Source organism: Onychostoma macrolepis, chromosome 18 (assembly GCF_012432095.1).
Source record: "Onychostoma macrolepis isolate SWU-2019 chromosome 18, ASM1243209v1, whole genome shotgun sequence".
Taxonomy (NCBI): domain Eukaryota; kingdom Metazoa; phylum Chordata; class Actinopteri; order Cypriniformes; family Cyprinidae; genus Onychostoma; species Onychostoma macrolepis.
This window is the reverse complement of record NC_081172.1, coordinates 27,025,376-27,044,893: the sequence shown is the minus strand read 5'-3', so window position 1 is coordinate 27,044,893 and position 19,518 is coordinate 27,025,376. Positions and strand designations below refer to the sequence as shown.

General features: G+C 39.5%; 1 protein-coding gene across 4 annotated transcripts in view; it reads left to right on the top strand.

Annotated features, from left to right (window-relative positions):
- Positions 1-19,518, top strand: part of cntn5 (contactin 5) — a 382,381-nt gene that overhangs the window by 351,497 nt on the left and 11,366 nt on the right. For all 4 annotated transcript variants that reach the window (XM_058751508.1, XM_058751507.1, XM_058751506.1 and 1 more), the window contains 3 exons: positions 4,021-4,170; positions 5,768-5,838; positions 15,065-15,299. In XM_058751508.1, the coding sequence (XP_058607491.1) occupies positions 4,021-4,170; positions 5,768-5,838; positions 15,065-15,299 (456 nt within the window). The remainder of the gene's footprint in view (positions 1-4,020; positions 4,171-5,767; positions 5,839-15,064; positions 15,300-19,518) is intronic.

Genomic DNA, 19,518 nt, shown 5'->3' with positions numbered 1-19,518 from the left:
ATGTAATGGTCAGATGGTGTAGATACATCTTTATATGTAATTTCATAATTATCTCTAATGTCTTTGAAATATAAGTGTACCGCTATGATATATATATATATATATATATGAATGTATGTAAAACTTACACCATTGCTCGAGCCACTTTTATTATTATTTATTTATTTATTTTTAATGTTGCACCTGTCAGGATTCGCATACTGTGCAAATTTTTAAAAAGAGATATTTTAAAAGCCCAAGAGCCAGTGGCAATACGAATGTAATTTTTGACATGCCAGGAAAGCACACTAAAACTGCAAATGAAAAACTTCATGCAAAGGAAATGTGTGGTCAAAGAGGGACAGAAAAAAGAAAAACCTGAAGTATGAAAGTATACAGAGGCTGAAGAAGAGAAACAGTGAGATAAGGCAGGGTAAGCCGGAGGGGGGAAAGAGAGAAATTTTGTGGAGAGCATCTGGGAGTTTATCATCTCACAGTCTCACGCCTGGAGTGGGGCTCTGGTCCCACAGGTTATGTACAGCCGTTAACTGTAGACAGAAGTTAGCCCAGAGGTTTGGTCCTCAGCCAAGTGTGTGTCTGGACTGAAATGAGGTGTGTAGAAAGAGGAGCCAGTCCTCTGGGCAAACATAATCTTGTGTCTGGTGTCTCTTATGTATTGACTTGAGCAAAGCATGAGTGAAATCAAAATTACAAATTCACTTTACTAGAAGGGATGGAAACATTTCTCAATCTCTTATTCAAAGCTCAATTACAAAGAGAAACGGAAGCTGCAATACACTGGGTATATGTATGAAAAAAGTACGCTTCAGCATTCTTTTAAAAAGAGTACTTATCATGGAAATAATTTACTTTAAAAGAGTATACTCAAGTCCAAACTGAATTCAATGTTTTCATACTCTTAGCTGCATGCTAAATGAAATTAAATAAAATCAATTATAGTGTAAAGTTATATTAAATGCATTTAGCTGTACTTTAGAATTTTATTTTGACCTAATTAAAGAGATAGTTCACCCAAAAATGAAAATTATGTCATTAATTACTCACCCTCATGCCGTTCCAAACCCACAAGACCTTCATTCATCTTCGGAACACAAATTAAGATATTTTTGATGAAATCTGAGAGCTCTCTGCCCTCAGTAGACAGCAAGGGTCCTACCATGATCAAGGCACAGAAACGTAGTAAGGACATCGTTAAAATGGTCCATGTGACATCAGTGGTCCAACCATAATTTTATGGAGTTACGAGAATACATTTTGTGCGCAAAGAAAACAAAAATAACAACAATATTCAACAATTTCTTCTCTTCCAGGACAGTCCTCCACCATTATCAACACATGCACGTGGTGCTGCTGACGTAGAACATGCATGCGATTCACCTTGTTTACGTACATAGGAACGCAATACACATGTGTCTATAATGGCAGAGGACTGTTCCTGAAGAGAAGAAATCGTTGAATAAAGTTGTTATTTTTGTTTTCTTTGCACACAAAAAGTATTTTCATAGCATTGTAAAATTACGATTGAACCACTAATGTCACATGGATCATTTCAACAGTGTCCATACTACATTTATGTGCCTTGACTGTGTTAGGATCCTTGCTGTCTATGAAGGGTAAGAGAGATCTCGGATTTCATCAAATATATCTTAATTTGTGTTTAAGGTCGTACAGGTTTGGAACGACGTGAGGGCGAGTAATTAATGACAGAATTTAAATTTTTGGGTGAACTAACACTTTAAGTATTACACAAGGACATCTTCATTAGTATCTGTAATTACACAATTTGTAATATTGGGTCATATTTTATATTAGGTGGCCATCCAAAAGTACAATGTACTTATTGTGTTCATACTGTATTGCAAAACACTTGTGCTGCTATTGAGGTTGGATACGGGTAAGATTAGGGACAGGTTTGGTGGTCTGGGTAGGTTTAAGGGTGGGTTAAGGTGTAAGGGATGGGTCAACAGTGTAATTATAAATGTATTAACATAAATTAATTACAGATGTAATTACATTTAGGTATTTTCAAAAATATAAGTACAATGTAAAACATGTATGTACACATTAAGTGCATTGTACCAAATGATTAATTTAAATGTAAGCACATAGTAGTTAAGGCCACCTAATATAAAGTGGGACCGTTATATATTAAAATATACTTTAAAGTAAAAAAAAAAAAATTATTAGGGCACTTTCTAGAGTGTAGTGTATATTATTGTTACGCGTCGTGGTTGTAGTTAAAGATGTGCACAAAGAAGGGAGTAGACATAAAGGATTTGTAATAGACATCAACACACGTTAGGCATTGGAACAACATTAATCCAAGAAAAAGAACATAAGAAGAACATAGGGCTTAAAAAGACAGGCAAACAAAAGGGGCAAACGAGATAATTAATTAACACAGGTGGAAACTAATAAACTAAATCAGGGAACACAGGAACATGACCAAAAAAGGAAAAACAGGAAACTCAACAGGAACATAAACGTAACATTTTTTTTTTTTTTTTATTTATTTATTTTTAAGTACACTAGAAGTGCACATTCAATACATTTAAGCAGCACACTTCTTTTTCACAAGGGCATGGCCATCAAAACTCTTTGAATTTTTAGAGAGACAGCAGCTGTGACAGGTATTGCTGTTTAAATTGTTCTTTAAATCAGAAGCATTTTGTATTCCTCGTTGTTGCAGAAATGTAAAGCTTTATGCTTAGCTGGTTTAAAAGAAAAATCCAGTATTGACTTTTTAGGTTGTTCAAAATCGATCTATGATGTTAGAAAATTAGATGTTGGCTCTGTTCCTCAGCTTAGTGAGCTGAAGCATATAAAGCATCATAAGAGTGCTTTCGATGCAAAGGCTGTTCCAAAACATAGGCAGCATGTTTATTCTGGCTAAATAATAATCATGGCATGCGTTTATGCTGGAAAACATTTGCACTGTTCCAAATAAGTCACTTGCAAAGTTGCATTTGAGTTTGGTTGCTGTCTTAGAAGTCAGCTGTCTATGTACAGTAAAGATTAGAAAAAAATCTGAAAGAAAAATAATGTGTAAATTTAGCCCTTTTTTCTGCATTGTGATATGTTTGGAGAATTTAACATATTAAAACTGTTCTCTCCAATTTAAGTCTCCAACATTGATGTAAAAAGTTTCATTCGTATTACTGTAATACTACTACTAATAAAATAATAATTATTACTATTATTATTATTATGATATTATTAAAATAATGATGATAATAATGATAATGTGTAAATTGCAATGTGTTTCAGTTAAATTATTTCATGTGTTTCTTGTACTGAATTAAATTTTTGTTTATTTTAATACAACTTAGAAAACATTCTGAAAACATTAAGCAGGATAAATTTTAAAAGTTTAATTTTTTCACATTACAGTAATGAGAATTTTGGGGGGAGTTGCTTAAACTATGTGTCATTTTCTCTGTGTGTGTTTCTCTATATACATATGTAATTTGTGTTTCACACTTTGTATTGTGTGTGTGTGTGTGCGTGTGTGTGCGTGTGTGTGCGTGTGTGTGTGTGTGTGTGTGTGTGTGTATACTTGTTTTTCTATTCAGGTGGGGACTTAAACCTGAATACACACAGACTCATGGGGACTCGTGTCACGGTGGGGACCTAAATTGAGGTCCCCACGGGAAAACAAGCTAATAAATCACACAGAATGAAGTTTTTTGAAAATCTAAAAATGCAGAAAGTTTCCTATAAGGGGTAGGTTTAGGTGTAGGGTTGGTGTAAGGCAATAGAATATACGGTCTGTACAGTAGAAAAAGCATTACGCCTATGGAGAATCCCCACAAGGATAGCAAACCAGACGTGTGTGTGTGTGTGTGTGTGTTTAGCTCAAGCATACTACTGTATATTACTCTACATTACTTTGAAACGCCTTCAGTCTACAAGGATTTAGTCTCAGTAGATGTCAAATCTTAAATCTACGCTTGTGTTTTAAGCTGTATTGATTCCTCACTTGTTTTGGTACCTCTCCGCTGTGCTCCACATCCCCCTTAGATCCAGAGCCGGTGACAGGAAACATGGAGTCTGCCATGGCAGTGGAGCTCAACCCCTGGGTGGAGTATGAGTTTCGGGTGGTGGCCACGAACGGCATAGGCACAGGCGACCCGAGCACCCCCTCCAGAGCGGTCCGCACTAAGGAAGCAGGTATCTGTCATTGGTTCATTCACCCGTGAATGTCACTGAGCTAAACGCCTCCAAAAGAACAGAAATCTAAATAAACAAACAGTCTTCTCTCAAGCCTCGTTTATCCTCCACTCGGGGGATCGTGTAGCTGCATGTTGTGACACATTTTTACGACTGCCGTCACCCATCTGAACATCCAGGGTGACCCTGGTTCTATTTTAATTGGAGGAGAAGTGGAAAATAAGCCGCTTACATGAATTTAAACAAGTTTTTGTGTTTGAGCTGAAGCAGAAAGGCACATGTGCCCTCAGGCAAAGAGGCTGCAGAATTCTCTATTTACGGAGAACAAAACCCTCGCTTCAACACGCTTTGGTTCAAAAACATTCAGCAGGCCTGCACGATTGCGCAGCAACAAAATGTCCCAAAATACGAATGTAAAGATAGCTACTTTTTGTCACTATTTAAAACCAATTGAATTATTGTAGTTTGTCATCGTATGTCACCATTCCTTTGTTTTTGTCTTAAAGGAATAGTTCTGTCATTAATTTACTCTTCCTCGTGCCAAAACGCATGTGCTGTTTTTAGCCGTGAAACCCAAAACAAGAATTTTTGAAGAAATCTTCACAGAGTATGTTTCAATACAGTGATAGTTCCACAGCTGTTGAACTTTGAAATTAACAAAACAACTAAAAGCACAATAAAAGTAGCCCATGCAAGAAATCGTACAAGATGAGAACAGAAAATATTTTCTAATAATCATCTTTAGAATTATTCGTTCAGATTCTCTTATTGTGCCTTGTGTTTCACGGGGCTTGAACTCGAGTGTTCTGCATCACAAGTGCTACAGAGCAAGTTTACTACGTAAGAAAATATATATGGAGCTGATTATGTGATATAAACGTCAGTATGTAATAGTTTACAAGTCATCCACTATAAGAAAATAAGTGCACCTTGAATGCAACAGATAAACAGATTTCTGCCAAATGCTTAAATATAATGTGAATGTAAAGTATTGTGCAAATGGAGCTGCATAAAAATAATCATAATTTGAATGAAAATGAATAAAAGTTGTTAGTGTTTACTGTCATTAATATTCAGTTTCAGCTAGGAACTGCAGTAAACTGTATGTGTACGTAGGTACATTGCTGGATTAAAAAAAAAAAAAAAAAAAAAATGTAGGTAGAAGCATGTTTTTCCCACGAGCCTTGGTTGTTAATTTATTATCCCACAAAATAACGCCTTTGTAATTAAGGATTTGTTTACATGAGTAAATGAGTAAATAAATGATAAATAATTATAGAATAATTATAGTATTTTACAGTTTTGTTTTAACTATTCCCATTTAGCTTTTTTCTCTTTATTTTCTATGCTTGTTAGTGTGATTCAAGCTGTCAGATGTGTTTAGTGAGTGCTATACTGTTTCTCGACTTGGTAATTCATGGCTGTGGTTTTGAGAGTTACACCTATAGAGTGAATTTTCCTCCTCTGTCTTAACAGCCAAGCATCATTAGTAGTCATTAGCAAGTAATGCAGCACTCATATTTTTGCATAGAGGTTTTAGCTACTAAATGCTAATAATATAATGCACTATTACATTGCAGTATTTCTGTGTCTGCAGTTCCGTCAGTAGCCCCTGCCAACGTGAGAGGGGGGAATGGCCGCAGGCATGAGCTGGTCATATCCTGGGAGGTAGGTTTGCACTCAGCATGCACAATGGACTCCCTACTGTGAACTCTTGCTATGCTAATGAATATGGCATAAAAGACTTGCAGTTCCTGGCCAAATAGATTCACGCAGCTAATTGACTTGAGCGTTCGTAATTGTATCCGGCTATAATTGCCACCATTGCAATTTGCGTATTGAAGGATTGCTACACTTATAGTCCCAAACCCTATAAGAACAGATGAATGACTATATTCTAAATTAAATTTTGTGCTTTGTGGGAATGCTGTTGGAGGCAAAAAGGACTGAGAAGTGGTGCAGGTTTATTCCAGATCTGCTAGACATTTGTAATACTTTGCAAGCCTTACTTTATTCAAATTATTAACATGATGTAGGCTTAATAGGAAAATTGAATATTTGTAAATGCCGACAAGTCATTTATACATATTCATTCATCTGTTCATGTATAGTTGTGTTCTTTTGTAGATTGAGGGTGTCACACAAATTGTTTTCCATTAAGTAAAGAGCCCCAAAATTCAAATTTGAGTTTGTCTCTATTACTTTTGTGATATGTGACATTTAGCAAATTTGGCATGTATTATTTAAAATGCACACCACACATCTGAATATGTCTTCTTCCCTACAATACTGCAGGTGAAATTCATTGTATTTTTCAAAAAGTAGGCAAGTATTCGGATGACCTAATACAGGAGCAGTGAAGCAATGGAATTGGAAGTCAATGGCTACCAGTAACCGTCTGATTACTAGCATTCTTCAAAATATCTTCTTTTGCATTCTTAAGTTCTTAAACTTAAGTATAATATTTTAAAGTGTATTATTTACATAGAACTCTTTTTAAAAGTTTGCTAAAGTATACTTCTTTTTCACAAAGGACTAGCAAGTAGTAAAGTAGTATTGTTGCCTTATCTCACTTCATTCATGTATGTGCAAAATGAAAAATACACATTCTTGGGCATTGCCAGGTTTGATGTCATTGACACCAAAACACTACTGGTTCTCGAATGTGTTGTAATCTAATATGACACACCAGTCATTTTCCAATATGTGGAATGGAGAATGAAATTTGAGTGCTGCAGAATATTCAATGGCTTCAGAAGACATATAGCGCACAAGTCATATACTGTTGAATATAATGAATATACTGTTATAATATTTTCCTTTTTGAAGCTTGACGGTTGTGATCACTGCCATTTATTATTTAAAAAACTGAAGTTTGGTCAAATGAGAGAGATGGAAAATGACCGTTAACCTTCAATCTTCAAAGCGCTTGGAATGTTTTTTGGAAAATCTGTTTGCTATCTGAAATTGTACAACCCTGCAGCAACATCTTGTCAGTTTTTCTGTACTGTGGAAAGAGGATACTAGTATGCTAATGAACAGAATCACCTTTGGTTCTGTGCACTGCTGTGAGGGGCAGTATTGTGCATATAAACAAAGGTTTCCAGATGAAGCCAGTTAAAGCTGCAATTGACTGGGGAATTGAGGAACAGATGTACGCTGAAGTGACGATATTCTTGCAGTTATTAAATACTCAGGCCCCAACTGTCACCAGGCAAATAACTTTCATATTAGCAGAACTATACCTTAGTGAGAAATTAAATACGATAAGGCTCATTCCAGATGCAATGGAATATTTTTACCGTGATGACTTCCTGAGTTTATAACCCCTTGAGGAGGTTATCACTGTAACTACAGAATAATCAGAGTTTTAATTTTGCTTTGGCAATGACAGTTCAATTATAAGCCCCTCATCGCGTTCACAACATGCAGAATGTGTCTATACACTAGAAAGGTTTTTAGATGTTGCTTAGAGCTCTGAACACATTGTGAATGTAATGTTTGCCTGTTTTAAACACACAGGAGATTTCTCAAGTGTTAATTCTTTACTACTGTATCACTTTAAGGGACGTACTAGCAGGTATCCTGACAGGAGCTTCTGGTGCTATTTTGAGACACATAGTACATCATATTAAATTACATATCATTTAGCAGATGCTTTTAAACCAAAACGATTTGCAACGCATTAATTGGACTGTCCCCCTGGAGCCCGAGTGCTTTGCTCAAGGACATAATGGTGACTGAGCAGCTTTATTAATTTAATAATACTTCAGTTACCAAGTATCCCATACCTGGAATTTAACCTTTTCTAGCACAGACACTTTACATTAACCATAAGAGTGTCACCATACTTAAAACGCTCAGCACTAACAAAGCACTGAGACCTGTTGACAATGTGTGTTACTACATTTCAGTTACACAGGATCCAACATTAAACTCCAAATGCAATTAAAAATCTGCACTGGCAAGTATATGAAACAAGTTTTAATTTACATTTATTGGCTGGCGAATTTATGAATTCTAACAACACATGGTTGTGAGAACACAATATGGTTTTGTGCTGTTATCATATCACAAATGCTACAATGTAGTGATATGTTGTTTTAAAAGTGAGCAGCTTATTACTATTATTTTCATTGTCTTGGAACGACTCGGTTTGCTGGAAATGTTGCGGCTGGATCCCTGCAAGTGTTATGAGTTTGGGTCGGTTAAAACATGCATTTGAAAATGCAACATGTTCCAACCATCTTCTCAAATTTTTAATGGCAATTGTTCATAAATCTGTTGTCAACAAAAGAGAAGCTTTTAGGTCTATTTGCGGTTGTCTGCCACAATAAAAATGTTTTAATGTTTGAAATAGAAAGTAATACAGCCATTAAAATATTGTCATTGAGTATTGTCATTGTACTTTTGTAGTTATTTATTGTATTTAATTATTCGTATTTATTTTATTTTATTTTATTTTATTTATTTTACAATGCATGTATAGTTACTGTAGTAACATTTCTTCTTTTTTTTTTTTCTTTTTTTTTTATTGAAAAAAGTAAAAAATGTGGTGGTGTTATTACAACACCATGAATGAATAAATAAATAAATAAATAAATTGATAAATAAATAAAGTGTGCCAAAAAACAATATACAACAAATTAATTGTTATATAATTTTTAGGTTTTGGAATTTAAATGTTGAGTAGCAGGTGGCTTGGCACGCTGCCACTTCAAAGTTGTTAAAATAGTCAATTAGTTTCTCTGGCACAAATACAGCTATATTACGGTTTCAAATTGACCTTAATATTACAATAAATACAGCAAGAAAATCAACTAGAACATTGTTTTATATTCAAATCATAGTGACAAACAGCAGAATTTAACTTAATATTTAGCTTCTAAAAAGGAAGAATTTATTTTTGAAGACGCATTTATTTGTGAAACATTTATTTTTGATTCTTCATGCTAACAAACCCAAACTCAGTTGAATCAAACTTCTCAATGCCACATATGAAATTGATTATTGCCTCAGATTACTCTGCTGCAGCACATAAAAATGTGATGATATGCATTTTATAGCCAAACTGGCCATTTTAACAGTGAGTTCGGGTTAATTGTGATAAAACATTTCTTTGTTTGTGGAAGATACCATCTTCATATTTAGTCACTTGTACTGTTACAGGTGTTATTTCCAACTAACGGAAAGGCTTGACTGTGATAATTCATGCAGGATTCAAATCATAGTTATGCTGAATAGGTCACACCTGTTAGTAAACAATCCCAGAAAACAGACTGTGTGAATGTAGCCTCCCCAATATTGTGTACAACGTTAATCTCCTCTTCTCTGGCACAGTCCCATTTAGCTCTATTTTAGCTCCACCCTGTTTGTCTGCGGCCTGATTAACCACTTTAGAAGCACTGAATTGGCTCAGCATCTCCAATCAATACTGGTGGATATGAGAAGATGCAGTGCTGCTTTGGCATTCGGGGCACGTGAACTGGCTGCTGCGCTGCCTCTCCAATCATCTCTGGGTGGTTGTGGAAGACCAAGACGGCTGGGCCGAGAGCTGCTTATTAAACAGGATGAATGACTAAACAGCTCGCCCCGTCTGCTCATTAGTGTCTGCAGAGAGAGAAAAAGTATTATGGGCACCAGGAGCAATGGACTGGACCATTACAGTTGCCCTACTTCCTATTCGATGCCTGCCGCAGCCCGCCGTGCGTGCCGATATCAGACCGCCAACAGACTTCATTTGCACCGTGGGTGCCACTCCTTCGCCCAACTGCCTTTTTAGATGCATGTTCCACCTCATTTTGTAGCAGAACTGATTTTTTTCTTTTTTAAAACGGCCATTTATTGGTCGCCCCATGCAGAAAGGCTCAGCCAGCACCGATAATGTTGGTTCAAGGGTTGTTAATTCAATTGCTAGAAACACTAGAGTGAGTTAATTACACTGCTCTGGCACTAAAAGTGTGTGCTAAAGTATTTAGTGTGAAGGTACAGCCTATTCTCTCCCATCGTCTGTCTCCATCTTATTTTGGGTGCTGCTGCCAAGGGACGTGATAATTTCGGAAGCGGGTGGAAATCAGTCAGAATTTTGGCGTGACGGACAGATTCGCTGCCAAAAAGAGAGGAGAGTACAGGTGTTTGTCAATTATTAAAATTGCCCAAGATTTAATTCCGCCGGCTTACATTTTAATTAAATTTCTATCTCCCTTAATAGATTGCATTCCATTCTATTAAATGCCTAGCAGGTGTCGCAGACAGTCTCTGATATCTCCCCCTCAGAAAAACATCAAGCAAGTGTCAAATCTCTTTTGAAAAAAGCAGCAAGGAAATTGTCAGCAGCTGGACATGCAAAATCAACTCATGTGACCAACAGACTGTATACAACCTTCCAGAGGAAGAATAATTTAGGTGTTTTAATGTAGCAAAATGCTAAACCACAATGTGAATACTCACCCTAATGAGCAAATGGTCTGCTAGAAAGATAAGATGTGAGGAGAAGTGCTTTATAATTACATGGTAGTGATGGCAACTGTGTGTGAGTGAAATCTTAAAGAATTCAAAATTTGCTTACCCCTTTTTTTTACCCCCCTAGAATGGAGGGAGTACTACAATTGTCACAATACAATTTTTGTGTCTCGCGGTACTATACTAGCTGAAGTATCACAACATCAAATAGTACTGTACTGTATATTCAAATAGTGCGATTCCTCTATTATTATGTGGGTGTGTCTTAAGTGCAAGGGCTTTTTATTACTATCAATTATTCGGAGTGTCTTTTTACACTAAGTGCAAATAGCCCGCCTTGTTGGCAGAGGCTATTTACACTAACTCCACCCACCAATGTGTGATTGGGCTAGTCAACCTTACAAAAGACTATCTTCAGTCCTCAGCTCCAGTGGCAGAGATGATAAAGTGTGTGTCATATTCCTTTTGATGCGATCCACCCGGGTTTGAATCTGCCTTTTGGAAAAAAAAAAAATTCTCCCTTTTCAAATTTTAAATCACATCAGCATTTATTTAAAAAAAAAATGAAGGAAATAATCAAAAAGTTGAAAATAAAGTATCGGGTAGGGTTAGGGTAGGTGTAGGAAGGGCTTTTGTCCCAATAAGGTGGCATCCATTTAATAATTTGAATTAAAATTTAAATTTACACTCTCAATAAGTTATTATTGCATACTGTTTTATAATGTATTACAATACTGAGGTGCAGATAAATGCCACTATTTGCAATAAGTAGTATAAAAAGCAGAAAATCCTGCTATTTTAACAGTGTAAATATAATCTATAGCTATTTGCACTTAGTGTAATTAGCATCACTAAAAAAAACTGCTATTATCACTTAGTGTAAATAGCATCCATCGCTATTTGCAGTTAGTGTAAATAGCATCTATCGCTTAGCCACTTCCTTAATTATTTACAATTATGCAAAATTATAATATTACTACAGTTTAAAATAACGGTTTTCTATTGTAATTTATTTTAGCATTTAATCTATTCCTGAGATGACAGGGTTATTTTTACACTGAAAAAATGATTGTCTTAAAAATATAGAGTTCTGAACAGAATGTTTTAATTTATGCACTTTACACAGTATCACAATCCAGTTTTCACAGAAACTGAAGGGAGACTTTTTAAAACCAAAAGTTAAAATTTAAGCATTGTAAGTAATTCCAAATCTATCTAAAGTCCACTAAACTTATCATGGGAGGTGCTTGTGCTGTGGCTTTCGTAATTCACAATTTAGAGATGAATCAGACAGATGTAAATGCCTCATTCATTCATTCATTCATTCATGTTTTTGCTTCATGAGTCAAATTAAAAGGAGTTGATCTTTGGATTCCTATTCTGTTTGCTGTGAATAACACGTAAAGCACTGGACTCAAATAATACATATCCGAAACTGAATCTCTCCTCAGCTGAGTTCAGTTGGAAAATACTGTGCCATCACTTGTATTTTGAAGCTTGGGCAATCCAATACTACTGTAGCACCAGTACGCTGTGTTAAACTAGTCCATTCTGCTTAGTAGTCCAGACTACTGTTTGGAATGTTTTTGTTGTTGTTGTTGTTTTTTTGTCAGATTTGTGATCATTTAATAGTCACCATTCGCAGCTGTCTGGAAAAAGTTTTCACTATGCGTCCATACACAGTTTCATCAGATATGATCTTGTAAGGTCATTTGTTAATTGCATCTTAAGTGTGCACACCAGGTATTCCTGCATGCAGCAGCAAACAGCTCTGTGATGTCAAATTCATGAACAAATGAATCTTACGAATTGATTCTTTTTAATGTTTTAATGTAAAATTAGTCAAACAAAATGCATCACCACCCCACTGGGTATAAAACGGTTTGAATCAGACTCAGTCAGTGAATTGTTCACACATGAGTTCTACTCTACCTTGCAAAAAGGAATAATTTGGGTGTTTTAGCATAGCAAAATGCTAAACTCCATTGCCAATATGCAGAATCCATATCATATGTGAAAGCTGTGTTGGAGCAGAAAGATTTTTAGCAAATAAATTCATTTATGTTTTCTGACAAGGTTTGTGGACTGCTTTTATTGTTCATAAACTTGATCACAGGGAAAAAATGCATAATAGATAAAATATTGGTAAAATATATATTCTAAACAGTGTTGAAGTGTTAAAGGACTTCAAGCTGGAGCAGAGCGTTAACATTCATCATTCACTGTCACTAGGTGATTTCCAGAGACACAGCCATTACACTGTAGATTAATTGATATTTGACTCGTTATTCACAAAATGTCGTCACCCGCGCAGTTTATTTACTCGAGGGCCTGAACCAAGCCCTTTGAAAAGACATTGATATGGTTTGCAGAACAATGGCGAGCTCTCGCTGTATGCTGAGTCTTGGATGTATTGGATTAGCACATCTTTAATTGATGTGTTCAGGCTCACCATCAAAGCGCTTGACATTCACAAGTGATCTGTTTCATTACAACTGAAAATCTCCCCGATTCATTTGGGACTCTCTGACATTTTGATTTAATTCTGTGCCATTTAGTGTTGCTTCTTTCTCTGAACCGACATAACAAAGGATGTAATTTAACTGGAAAAATATGGAGATTGAAATTATTTATTGGATACATGTTTAAAGTTTCTGTGTGTTTTTGAAGCTGTATGGTGGGGAGAGCTTTGTGGCTCAGCCAAATATTGGGCAGGTTGTAAAATTAGACTGTGTTGAAAACTGCCACATAAAAGCCACTAAGTTGTTAGAGTCTCTTTCAAAGTGAAGTCATTTAATAATACAGAATTAACTAAAATTAGCTACCTATAATAATTAGCTTAAACCGTAACCTAGATTTGGTGCTGGTCAGAGTGTGAAATGGAAAAAGACTCAGGGGAAAGACAAATTTAAAAATGTTGGGACAGAAAATGTATATAGGCATGTCAAAACTAAAATCAAGTCCAGTTAGCTTTAATACGCCGGGCTTCACTCATGAAACACAAGCAGAACAAATTTCTGTGTGAATCATTCATAGAAACATCCTTAAATTATTAATTAGTGGATTATCTATTATTTAAACAAAGGTAAAATGCCCCAAAAAATCATCACTAATGGGCAAATATTGTCCCTTAAAGTTCATCAAGTCAACATGCCATTTGAAATCCATGTAACATTTATGAATGAAACACACTGTTAAATAAAGGTTCTTTATTGGCATCTATAGCCACTTTTCTTAGCATGCCAAGTGCACTATTTGAGTGAATTAAAAGCAATATCTGATAATCCTCCGTAACGCAGTCGCAATTTACATCTAAAAACGTATGTAAACACTTGTGTTACGAAGGCAAATACTGATGCGTTTGTATTACAAGCTCTGTTATCTGTCCCACGGAATGGAATTGTTAAGCAACGAGAACGGTTTGACCTGGCGGTGGAAAAGCAGTTTATGGTTCCATTATGAACCGTTAATGGCCATGGAAAATACACCATTACACCATTATACAACATGTTCTTTATAGTGGAAAAAGGTTATTTAGGTTTATAAAATCCAAATATGTTTGTTTTATGTGTGTTTTGTTCTTGTGCATTAAGCAATATGATTTGACTTCTGTTTAGTATGTTTGATGAGCTCTATATATTTTTGATCAATGCTTATGATGCTTGTGATTCTTCAGAAGACTTTGATTAAGCCACTCAATTTATAGTTATTAGCATCAGTTTTCATTAAAATATCTTCATTCTGTATGAATGAAAGAGTTATGGGTTTGGAATGACATGAAGGTGAGTAATTAATGACAGTATTTTAATTTTGGGTGAACTATTCCTTTAAGAATGCTCGATTTTGATAAATGCTGGTTCTGAAAGCTCAAAGGATTATTAAGTTTAGATGTCAGTGTCTTTGTTCCAGCACTGCTGTGTTGACTCTTTAACATAACATTCAGTTTCCTCACAGTTAATTGGGTACATGATTGTATTTTAAACTTGGTTTTAGTTTCATTTTACTTATTTTTAACTAGCACCAGCAGAGCAAGCGAAAATGATGCAAAACTTGCCTAAGATGTCAGCATCTAAGCTGGCCTGAAAATAGTCTTTTTTTCACATTACACAGGAAGTATGAATTGTGCCGGAGTCAAATAATTGGCCAGACTACATCTTCAGGGCTGATAATTCTCAAGCAAAAGCCTTCATATATTACCTGCTGCACGGCCGTTTACTCTTCCCACATTTCTCCGAGCTCAGCTGGCTGTGTGTTATTAGCATCCTTTTCCAATTTCCGATCCCATTGCAGAGAAATATTTTTTTTCCTTAAGCAAATTTGGATATTTTGAGCGATATTTTAAGAATTAGTGTAAACAGTGTGACTTTTAAACATTATCTGCCTGGAAATGAATCCAGAGCTCATAATAATTTGTTTCTTTTTTCGTCCTCAGCCCGTCTCTGAAGAATTCCAAAATGGAGAAGGTTTTGGCTACATCGTGGCATTCCGAGCCAACGGCACACGTGGATGGAAAGAGAAGATGGTGACCTCGGCAGACTCCACCACCTATAAATACAGAGACGAGACCTTCCCCCCTCTCACCCCGTTTGAGGTGCGGGTGGGGGTGTATAACAACAAAGGAGATGGGCCCTTCAGCGATGTGGTTACTGTGTTCTCTGCAGAGGGAGGTGAGGGTCAGATGTGTTGTTGATCTGATTGATGGGATTTATTGCTAACAGTATAGACAGAGTTTCTCGAACTTTGAAGTACCAGTACATCTCACAACAGGTAATCCAGGGCTGTGGATGGATGAACTGTATGATATGTGTCCATACTTTGAGATATTGGTAAAAGTACAGTTCAAAAGTCAAAATCCAACTGTCAAAAGACAGTACACACAATGAGAGCAAACATTACAGTATGCCCTTGTCATAAAGAAATACATTTTATTATAACTTCTTTTGAGAATACATTTACGTTTAGTCATTTTGCAGACGCTTTTATCCAATTGGGGAATACATAAAGCGATTCATCTTGAAGAGGCAATCTGACAAATGAAGTGCTTGTAATACCAAGTCTCAGGCATTGTTTAAATAAGTACAAGCTAGCAAGGGATGGAATAAATTTTTTTTTTTTAAGTGTAGGGTGAAGTCAAGCAGTGTCGAAAGAGATGAGTTTTCAGCTGTTGCTTGAAGATTGACAGGGATCCAGCACTCCGAATATGGGTGGGAAGATCATTCCACCAGCCAGGAATGGTGAACGAGAATGTTCAGGAGAGTGATTTTGAGCCTCTTTGTGATGGTACCACGAGGTGTCGCTCACTAGCAGATCTCAGACTTCTGGAGGGGATGCAACGAATACATATTGGGGAAATAAAGATAATAAAAGAGTTTCCCTTTCAGTCGGTCACTCCGAGTCACGTCGGTGACTGACAAATTTGGATCTCGCTTAGAGAGACCAATCCAAATTGAGTGTAACAAAACGAGCCAATGCACATTGCACATTGCTTCCGCTGATCACAATGTGAGTATAAGTAGGTAGCAGGTGCAGCACATATTCAGCTTTTCGTTTCAGAGCCGAGCGATCACATCGTTTTACTCCTGACTACTCTACTGAGAGAAGACTGAACAAGTTCAGCACGCTCTTTGGAGCTCTTGGTGTTGGCGGTACGGCGCTTCAGCTGTGGTGGTTTCCCGTGTCGAGTGGGTTGCGCACATCAGGCTGAACTACCCTCTGTTTGTGTTGCTGGCGATCATCTCCCCTGTGCGCTTCAGCACACCTTCAATGGTGGTGCAGCTAGGGGGTATACAGGGGTCCCCCCGGTGGAGCGGGCGGTTGTGATGCAGTTGTCTCCTAATATCGTCTCCACCCAGCAGGTACTCGTCTGGTCTGACGGACGATGCTTAAGTGGCCTGTGGAGAAGCTGCCTCTGCCTTACGCTACGGCATTACTGCAGGTTCTTCAGGCTAAAAGCACTGAGGGCCCTGCACGAGGGTGGTCCGGAAGTTCTGAAAGAGCTCCGGACTGCAACTGACCTTGCGCTCCGAGCGACAAAGGTCACAGCGAGTTCTCTGGATCGTGCGATGTCCACACTTGTAGTCCATGAGCGTCACCTCTGGCAGTGTCTGGTCGACATAGAGACGCCGACAAAGTTCGGTTCCTCAAGGTCTCTGTGTCCCAAACTGGCCTCTTTGGCGACGCATTCGAGAACATGGCCCAGCAGGCGATCCAACACGTCCTGCCCCGGCGGGCAGCTGCTGCCTCCACCTGTCCACTGGCTGCAGCACCCCAGCCTGCTCGTCGCCGAGGGCGGCCCCTTGTTTCCACCCCTGCTCCCGCGCTGCATCCGCAGCAGCCTCCAGAAGCAGCGCTGTGGAGCTGGGTGTAGGTAGGCTGCCCCGCCCATCCTGGCCCCTGTCAAACCTAGCGGTGAGCGGAAGAGCAAGAGGCCCCGGGATGGGCGACCCAGAGAGAGTGGGAACTGCTTTCAGGAGATGGTGAATGCACCGCTCCCTCCCCAGAGGAGGGCCGGGTGGAGAATCTTTTGTTTCAAAGAATCTCGACAAGAGAGCAGTTTTCTCTGTCTCTGGGTCCCAAGAGGGCATGGAGAGTTATGGACGGACCAACACCGGACTACACTCATCCTCCTCTCTCGCCAGCAGGCAACAGTGGGCGGTTCGAGAGTGTCATCAAAGGCCCTACTCATGCACCCTCTGCCAAACTATGGAACTAGGTAAGCATTGCACTGCACACTCAGACCCCTCTTCAGTCCGCCCACGGGCCAGGTCCCTGCTTTCCAGCTCACTTCCCCACCGCGGGTACGTCGGTTGTCCCGCATGTACGGTGTCTGGGAGCCTGGTAGCGCTACCCAGCCCATCTCGCTGGCTCCTGTGGACCATCTGACTCAGCTATGCGATTCAGTTCGCCTGGTGTCCTCCCAAGTTCAGGGGCGTCCACTTCGCTTCAGTGAAGTTGGCAGATGCCCCTGTCTTATGTGCAGAGATCGCAGTCCTGTTGGCAAAAGATGCGATAGAGCCGGTCCCTCCAGCCAATATGAGGTTGGGGTTTTACAGCCCGCCCTTCGGGCTGTCCCTGTCGCCCTGTGTCTTCATGAAAGTTGCGGAGGCAGCCCTCGTTCCTCTGAGAGAACAGGGCATTTGCATTCTCAACTACCTCGACGACTGGCTCATACTTGCTTAGTCTCAGGATCAGTTGTGCGAACACAGGGACTTGGTACTCTCGCACCTCAGTCAGTTGGGCCTTCGTGCTATATCGTGCAGCCCTAACCCTGTGGCACCTGCGTCCAGACCTCTGGAAACTTCATGTCTGGGCCCTGGACGGCATGTGGAGGTTCTAGGTGACCTACCCTAATAAGTAGTTGACACCATCACTTCGGCGAGAGCACTGTCTATAAGACACGCTTATGACTTGAAAGTGGTGCTCTTCTCATCGAGAAAACCCACAGAAATGCCCCATCAGAGATGTGCTGTCCTTTCTGCAGGAAGGGTTGGAGCAAAGGCTGTCTCCCTCCACCCTTAAAGGACCCCGTGGAAGGGAAGTCGGTAGGGAAGTATGACCCTCTTGGGACCTGTCTCTAGTGCTCAGAGCACTACATCAGGGCCCATTTGAGCCTTTGCAGACAGTTGAGCTGAAGTTTCTATCAATAAAAACTCTGCTCCTGCTTGCACTAGCCTCCATCAAGGACCTCCCCGCGTTTTCGGTCGACGATTCATGCCTAGAGTTTGGGCCGGCTGACTCCCAGGTAATCCTGAGGCCCTGGCCCGGCTATGTGCCCAAGGTTCCTACTACTCCTTTCAGGGACCAGATGGTGAGCCTGCAAGTGCTGCCCCCAGAGGAGGAAGACCCGGCCCTAGCTTTGTTTGTCCCGTTCGAGCATTGAGATGCTACGTAGACAGGACGCAAAGCTTCAGGACCTCAGATGTGCTCTTTATCTGTTACGGAGGCCGGCAGAAGGGGAATGCCGTCTCTAAGCAGAGGATGGCCCACTGGATAGTGGATGCCATCACCCTGGCTTATCAGGCACAGGGTGTGCCCTGCCCTTTCAGGTTGAGAGCTCACTCTAATAGAAGTGTTGCATCCTCCTGAGCGCTGGCTCGTGGCGCCTCGCTGGCAGATATTTGTAGAGCTGTGGGCTGGGTGACCCCCAACACGTTCGCTAGATTCTATAGCCTTTGTGTGGAGACGGTATCCTCCTATGTTCTCTCTTCAAATGGGTAGAAGCAATGAGAGGCCCCAGCTTCATGTCGGCTTGCTAAAACCGCTCCAGAGGGTCCGTACTGTAGACCCTGTCGAGTTCCTCCATCCCCTCGGCAGCCAGACGTGGCAGAGCGTCCGGCGTCTGGAGTCACGCCCTCACTCGATGAATCCCTGAGAATTGGTAGAGGGCTGGGTTCCATATGTAGAGACCTAAATGGATCCCATATGTGTAAATTCCACGGTACAACTCCAGAGTCCGTGTTTCCCCGGGCAAACCTTCTACCATTTTCCAAGAGGTTTACAATCACGTATAATCTTCCATATGCACCTAAACTGTTGTTTATATGTGTAAGTGCTTCTGAACCTCCTTCGGGAAGGATGGGGCTTCCGCAGAGTTCCTGTTCCAAGTGGAACGGGTACATTTCCCAGTGTTATCCAGTCTTACTGAGCGGGTAGTACCATAGCAACAGTAACTGGTTTTCTTGTGGTAAGCCCCGATCTACGCCAAAAAGAATGGGCGCAGGAGGCTTCCACAGGACACTGGAAGGGGCAGTATCCGTGGCCCTTTGGTAGGGATCCCAATTAGTCAGTCAGCGACATGACTCTGAGTGACTGACTGAAAGGAACGTCTCGGTTACGTATGTAACCCTTGTTCCCTGAAGGAGGGAACGGAGATATCACGTCCCGTCA